Source organism: Camelina sativa, chromosome 18 (assembly GCF_000633955.1).
Source record: "Camelina sativa cultivar DH55 chromosome 18, Cs, whole genome shotgun sequence".
NCBI classification, from domain to species: Eukaryota; Viridiplantae; Streptophyta; class Magnoliopsida; order Brassicales; family Brassicaceae; genus Camelina; species Camelina sativa.
In genome coordinates this window covers 16,890,858-16,898,289 of record NC_025702.1, presented here as the reverse complement: position 1 = coordinate 16,898,289, position 7,432 = coordinate 16,890,858, and the positions used below count along the sequence as shown (strand labels likewise).

At 40.4% G+C, this 7,432-nt stretch overlaps 2 protein-coding genes and 1 pseudogene across 2 annotated transcripts; all 3 read left to right on the top strand.

Annotated features, from left to right (window-relative positions):
• Positions 3,073-4,082, top strand: LOC104762131 (annotated as a pseudogene).
• Positions 4,797-5,716, top strand: LOC104763598. Its single transcript, XM_019240122.1, has one exon. The coding sequence runs from the start codon at positions 4,797-4,799 to the stop codon at positions 5,685-5,687; it is 891 nt and encodes a 296-aa protein (XP_019095667.1). The 3' UTR covers positions 5,688-5,716.
• On the top strand, positions 6,273-7,175 carry LOC104763597 (E3 ubiquitin-protein ligase RNF14-like). The gene is made up of 2 exons (XM_010486953.1): positions 6,273-6,964; positions 7,109-7,175. The coding sequence occupies exons 1-2, from the start codon at positions 6,273-6,275 to the stop codon at positions 7,173-7,175; spliced, it is 759 nt and encodes a 252-aa protein (XP_010485255.1).

Here is a 7,432-nt window from a genome sequence, read left to right as displayed (position 1 = left end):
GCGAGACGTTTACGACAGTTCTATCTCCTAAACCACTGAAGAACACGACTTGGTATGTTTCGCTTCCTGTTAATTGTGTGGAATTTGATGGTTTGTTTAAAACAAAATTTGTGTTCCACTTGGTATTTGATGGTTTGTGAATTGTGTGGAATTTGATGGTTTGATTAAAACACGAATTGTTTGTTTGATTCAGAGTTTCTATTTTACTCGTTTAATTAAGACAAAGCTCTAGTTCTCATAGTGTAGTTTGTCCGATACTAAGTATGTTTTGCTTTCTAATATGACAAACAATTAGCATTCGATTATCTACGTTAGTTTGTTCGATACTTGGTATGTTTTGCTTTTTAATATGACAAACAATTAGCATTCGATTATCTGAGTTAGTTTGTTTGATACTTGGTATGGTTTGCTTTCTAATATGATAAACAATTAGCATTCGATTATCTGAGTTAGTTTGTTTGATACTTGGTATGTTTTGCTTTCTAATATGACAAATAATTAGCATTCGTTTATCTGAGTTAGTTAAGAACTTTGATTGTCTGAGCTTTCTAACTGATCAAACTAACTACAATTTGTTTACATGTGTGTGTGGAGGTTTGATCGGGACAAAAAAGGCCAACTTATTCGGAAGATTACCAAGATTTTTACAAACAAATTCGATGGTCCATATTATACTTGGTCTTGTGTGCCTCCCGATAGAAAAGACAGATACTTCATGGAGTTTGCGGTAAGAATAGTACAATGTAACCCGTTTTATACTTTTGTTTATTGCTTGTTTTCACTGACATAATTCCTTCTCTCTTTGTTATGTAGAAAACTCACACCTGGGATCCATTGATAACAGGGACCGTTCAAGAACATTTCAACACCATCTGTAACCGCCGGATGAAGGGCATGGTTAGCGATGCAAGGACGGCTCGAATAAAACCTTCATGGATTGAAGGTGACCTCTGGAAAGTGATGGTTGCTAATTGGGATACTGAAGAACAACAGCAAAGGAGTTCCACCTATTCCAAGTGTCGTATGTCTGACCGTAATGGTCTCGGTCCTCACATCCACTTATCAGGCCCTAAGTCATATAGGGAAATCCAAGATGATCTGGTACTAAATCATTTCTATTTTGTTAGTTTCATTTATCAACATTTCTATATTATCTAGTACTAACAATTGTTTAATTTCTAACATTGCAGGAAGAGGAGTTGGGAAGAGAGGTCAGTATGGGTGAAGTTTTTTTCAAAACACATACAAAGCCGGATGGTTCTTATGTTGATGGCAAGGCAGAGAAAATCCATCAAGCTTATCAGCAGAAGTTGCAAGAGAAGATGGCTGAGCTCGAGGCAGATTCAACTCTTTCAGATGGTACTTCACACCGTCGGGAGCTCACCACCAATGAATGTACTGCCATCTTTCTTGAGGTAAAGTAGCCTAACACTCGATTATGCATTTGTTTTGCTCTTTAGCACTTTACTTACTATTTTTCTTTTTCTAAAAACAGTGCACTGAGAGGGATTCACGTGGAACTCCTTATGGTGTTGGAAGCCTCAAAGATACTCTTGGCAAGGGCAAGGGCAATCAACCATCACAAACGGAAGCCTTTCTCACACTACAAGAGCAACTGAAGGCAGCCCAACGCCAGATTGAAGTTCAGGCTGAAATCCAGGCGACTCTCAACGCTCAAGCTGCTGCTCGAGAACAAAAGACTGCTCTCCTTGTGGCTGAGCAAAAGCAAGAGTTGACGATGATGGCAAAGTTTATGCGCCACACTAATCCAGCCTACATGGAGTTTATAGCCTCTCAATCAGCTGAGGAGGACAATCTTCCATCATCAACTCCATGATCAACTCCACAACCTTGCATTTTGTTTCTCAACTCATGAACTAAGTTCTTGTATTCAGTTTGTATGTGTTATAAACTTTTTCTTTCTATGCTTTTGGTTTGATCTCTATTTTGAACTTGTGTATGTTAAGGTTTTAATACAATTATGATTATGTTTTTGGAAGGTGTTTTCATTGGATTTTTCATTTACTAATTCAGTATTAAAATCAGGNAGAGGGATTTACGTGGAACTCCTTATGGTGTTGGAAGCCTCAAAGATACTCTTGGCAATGGCAAGGGCAATCAACCATCACAAACAGAAGCCTTTCTCACACTGCAAGAGCAACTGAAGGAAGCCCAACGCCAGATTGAAGTTCAGGCTAAAATCCAGGCGACTCTCAACGCTGAAGCTGCTGCTCGAGAAAAAAAGACTGCTCTCCTTGTGGCTGAGCAAAAGCAAGAGTTGACGATGATGGCAAAGTTTATGCGCCACACTAATCCAGCCTACATGGAGTTTATAGCCTCTCAATCAGCTGAGGAGGACAATCTTCCATCATCAACTCCATGATCAACTCCACAACCTTGCATTTTGTTTCTCAACTCATGAACTAAGTTCTTGTATTCAGTTTGTATGTGTTATAAACTTTTTCTTTCTATGCTTTTGGTTTGATCTCTATTTTGAACTTGTGTATGTTAAGGTTTTAATACAATTATGATTATGTTTTTGGAAGGTGTTTTCATTGGATTTTTCATTTACTAATTCAGTATTAAAATCAGGATTAAAATCAGGATTACAAAACAATAAAAACCAGTAAATTTCATTATTTTCTAAAACAAAGTAGTCGCTATATAGTCGTCATTTAGTCTGCAAATTGTTGTTAAATAGAAGGTAAATACTCGCAGAATAAAACGACTAATTTCAGACTAAAGTATTGCAAGTTTTATTCATGTAAATACGTCGTAACTTTGTCGCAGATTAGTCGCTAAATTTAGCGACTAATACACGACTAAGGCTGATATAATCGTTAAATTGTCGCCATATTTGGTTACTAAGTGACGACAATGCAACAACAAAGTAACGACAACGCTATATCGTTGTTAAATAGTCGTTATTTAGCGACTATTTAACGACAATACGAATTAGCGACAAAATTTTACCTACAACAGTAATTAGTCGCTAAATAGTCGTATATGTTCATTTAACGACTATTTAGCGACTATTTACACAGTCACCGTTGGCCTGTTTTCTTGTAGTGAATGGCAGTCGCTGGTGATACCTTTTCAATGTCGACCATGTTCAATGCTTTACCATACCCTGATAGAATCTCCGGTTCCGTTCCTCCTCCGGGGTTCGCCCCACGCGCCTCCTCCACTCACTTGCACGCTGCGATGTTCGACCTAATGACTTGCTGCGACGGTCTGTCCTCCTTTAAAGAGATGATCGCAACGTTAGACAAAACAGAGCTTCAGAGGATGGCCTCGTTGCTTACGTCAGACTCCGATTACTTCATGGCAATCGTCACAAACAAGCACGGCTCGAGACGCGTGCAGAAGCTCCTCGGCAAACCAGATGACGTGGACGCAATCTTCTGCGCCGCTATCTTGCGCCGCTATCTTGCGCCGCTATCTTGCGCCGCTTCCTCCACATCACGACCGACAAATACGCATCCTACGTGACGATACGAGCCATGGTCCTTTTTGATGAGGACAAGAAAAAGGCAATGCACCAGCAGATCCTATACTACGCTCTCGACCTAGCATGTGACCAACACGGCTGCATCGCCCTCAACGATATCATTACCGACGCGGATGATCCTTACTACAGAGATCAGATACTAGGCTTGGTCGCATACAACGCTCTCAGCCTGAGCAACGACGCTTCAGGGAACTTTGTGGTCCAACGTGTGCTTACATTGAAAGACTTGCGTACCATGCACAACATCGCGGTTAGTCTCCGTGGCCATTGCATTGACCTCTCGTTTAAGAAGTATGGAAGCTACATCGTGGAGAAGCTTCTGGAGGCGGATGAGTCGATGGTAGTGGTGGTTGTGGAGCTCTTGGAGTGCGACGGAGACAGGTTGATGAGGCTGGCAAGGAATGAGTTTGGGAGTTTCGTGGTGTACAAGGCATTGAAATCAACGAAGATGTTTAGGATTGATCTGTTTTGGGATTTGGTGAAAAAGCTCATGCCTTTCCTCCGTATCTTGCGTAGGTCTCACGGAAGCAACATTGCAAACATCTTGGAATCGCTTAAGCTTCGTTGCTGATCAGTAACTCTGTGTTTAAGGTATAGTTACCTAAAATTGGTCGGGTGTTTAAGGTAGATTACCTAAAATTGTTCTGGTGTTAATGGTAGTTACATAACTCTTGTAAGAAAGGTTTTTTGAAAAGCAATGTCGGAATTTTAATTTTTTTTTTTAAGTTACAATTTGAAAAACGATAATTGTTTTGTTTTCGGGAATAACAAACACAATAAGCAATAAGATCTTCTCCTCTCCTCTGCTCTCTAATAGTCTATCATCTTGTTTGCTGCAGACTCCAGCTTGAAATATAATACTGTAAAGAAAATGTAAGTTATATAGCAAAATAGAAAATTTGGAATTATCAGAATATATTGACTTGTTTATTTCGGTTCAAAAGTAGGAAATGTAAAAGGTAAGTTAATGAGAGTTATATGGTATAGTGGACAATCCATAGAGACCGAAATTAATTTTGGAGATGGGAAACTTGCTGAGCAAGTCCTTTCCTCTGTATTAATGAAGGGTTTTAGATGTGAACACCACCAATTCTTCAATTAGGTTTCTCTTTTTTTTTTCTTTCTTTCTTTCTTAATTCTCTTGCTCTCCTTTAAGAATCATGTCTCTGCTTCTCAGCCATCCCCCGAAGCTCTGCTTTCGGAAACCGTCTTTGTAAGATCTTCTCCTAATCACTCTAATGGCTTCTCATCTTCTTCCTTGCCGCAAAATCCTCCTAGTGTCATCATGTACGTTGATCCTTGTGGAGCTGATCCCAGAAAACTCGTGATTAGGAGGGCTGGTGACAGCTCTCCCCTGGAAAAGAAGTTGTCCATGGAGTTGACAAACGATATGAGAACGATCGGAACATCCAATGGATGGCTAACTACTTTGAAGGAGGGCGTGATGGGTCTCCAAGACATTGTTGCATCGGATGCAGATCCAAAACGTATATCTCTGCCTCCTCTTGAGGCTCTTCCTCATTGCCAAACCCAAATTATCACCAACGTGGCAATTTCCTCATCTTCTCCCGAGGAAGAGGATTGTGTTGTGGCTGTCAAGTTCTTGGGACCTCAGCTCAGCTTTTTCAGATTCGCTCAGAGTAACTCCGAGTGGACCAACATCAGAATCCCAAACCCTTGCTTCTTCTCTTCCCCTGTCATGTATTCCAAGAAAGATAACATGTTTCGCATACCTGGATGTGGAGGCCACCTCATTGCATCATGGGATCTTCACAAACATGGCGAGAAGCCCAAGTTTAGGAGGTTTCAGTTCAGAAAGATTCTCAATCTGACAAAGAACAACAAAACGTTTCTTGATTCGTGCTACAAAAGCGAACACTTGGTGGAGTCAATAACCACCGGTGAAACTTTCATGGTTAAGTTGTACAAGAAGACCATCGGTGGTACTGCGAGGATAAAAACAGAAGCTTTAATGGTGTTCAAGCTAGATGATAAAGGAAGTGCTGTTTACACTCAAGACATCGGAGATCTCTGCATTTTCCTCACAAAGTCTGAACCTTTCTGCGTCCCTTCTAGCTCTTTACCCGACATGTATCCTAACCATGTCAAAATCTTGGATGTCAACGAAACCACAATTGTCAATCTTGCTGATCAATTTGAAAGTGGAAATTATTAAGAGTAGCAACCTCCATTGGTGACGTTACGGAAAAAAGAAGAAGATCCTAAAGTATCAGTGGAGCAACTTTGCTATATTCTCCCAAATAGTTATGTTTAAACTCTCTAGTTAGCAGCAATCATTCATTGGTGTACTTTAGTCACATATGGAAGATTAAATAATTGGTAACTAGTGTCAAGAATAAATAATGCCAAGAATCTCTACTACAAGAAGTGATGCAACCAACCAACACTTGTTTTGTGCTTCTGTTCAGGCTTCAGCCCAACGTGGTAACTATTTATTATATAATACAGATTTTTTCAGGTTATATAATACAAGGCATCTGTTTAATGAGTGTTGTTAGGAATTTCTTTGAATGTAAGATTTATTAGGCGTTCCTTTAGTCCTATTATTACTATTTGAATTGAGATTACTTTTCTTATTTTTTAATATTGATTCGCATATTTTTTCAAGGAACGAGATAATTGTTTCTCGGTGTATATAAACAAACAATGTACTAGGTTTGGGGACAAGTACACCTAAATAAAGCACAAAGCTCATATATATCGAGTTCTTTTAATTTACAAGGGTTTGACAAGCGAGGACATGGCGGCGAAGAGCAACACGGACCCCGTAAAAGCAGGAATTAGGGTTGCAATTGGTGACAGCTGGAAGGAGAATGCGCTGTTTAGGACTACAGGACTGCTACACAACGACCACATGGCTTCTATGGTTCCAGAAACTAGGCCGAGAGGAGCTTTCTATCCTCGTCAAACCAAGGCAGCTAAGAAAGAGTCTTGCGTTATCTGTTTCGAAGACATTGATTCTGAACTTATTATGTTTCCAGCTGATGAATGTGGTCACTCGTTTTGCTCTACTTGTGTTAAAAAATATATAGAGGTGAAGCTGCTTGCTGGAAGGATACCGAATTGTCTTGACCTTCGGTGCACGTCTATGCTGTCTATTGATAGATGCCGCAACCTATTGACTCCAAAGCTGAATTGTATGTGGAGACAGAGGATTATAGAGGACTCAACTCCTTCCGCAGACAGAGTTTATTGTCCTTACCAAACGTGCTCTTACTTGATGTCCAATTTCATGCTTTCTCTTTCTGCATCTTCTGAATCTGGATTTAGGAAGTGCTTCAAATGCGGTGGCTCCTTCTGCGTCCACTGCATGGTTCCATGGCATAGTTCGCTATCGTGCACCGATTACAAGAAGTTGCATCCCAGTCCTCTAAACGAGGATACAAAGCTTATGTCTTTGGCAAATCTTGAAGGGTGGCGTCAATGCGGCAGGTGCAAACACATGGTTGAACTTTCTTGGGGATGCAACCAAATAATTTGCCGGTATAATTTCTCTCTCTCAAAGAAGATAAATTTTTATTTGGGGTCTTTTTTTTTTTCTTTTGATCGAATTTGATAATGTTTTGGCATGTAAAGGTATTGTTGCATAACATACAATTTCATGCGAATTCTAATAGAAAGAGCCAAAGAGAAAACCCCTTAATAATAAGTTTCAATTTAGGGGCGATTTTTAAATAAGGAAAGGTGATAGAAAAGGCGATTAGGGTTTCTTGCGTTATTGTCAAGTATGGTACCGTCGGCGGCTTCCCCAAGCCGTCTTCCTGTGGAGGGAGGGGGTGATAAGGAGGGGTGTCATGGGGAAGGGATCTTTGCGAAGGTTGTGGAAGTCTCGTCGGAGGGAAGTCAAGTTCAAGAGGGTTTAAAGGCAGTGTCGTCGTCGCAACAGCCTGCGGGGGGGGG

Excerpts from the sequence above, each read along its gene's own strand:
- LOC104763598 (XM_019240122.1), top strand. The coding sequence starts at position 4,797 with ATGTACGTTGATCCTTGTGGAGCTGATCCCAGAAAACTCGTGATTAGG.
- LOC104763597 (XM_010486953.1), top strand. The coding sequence starts at position 6,273 with ATGGCGGCGAAGAGCAACACGGACCCCGTAAAAGCAGGAATTAGGGTT. Across the intron at positions 6,965-7,108 it reads GGGTGGCGTCAATGCGGCAG|GTATTGTTGCATAACATACA; the intron begins GTGCAAACACAT and ends TGGCATGTAAAG.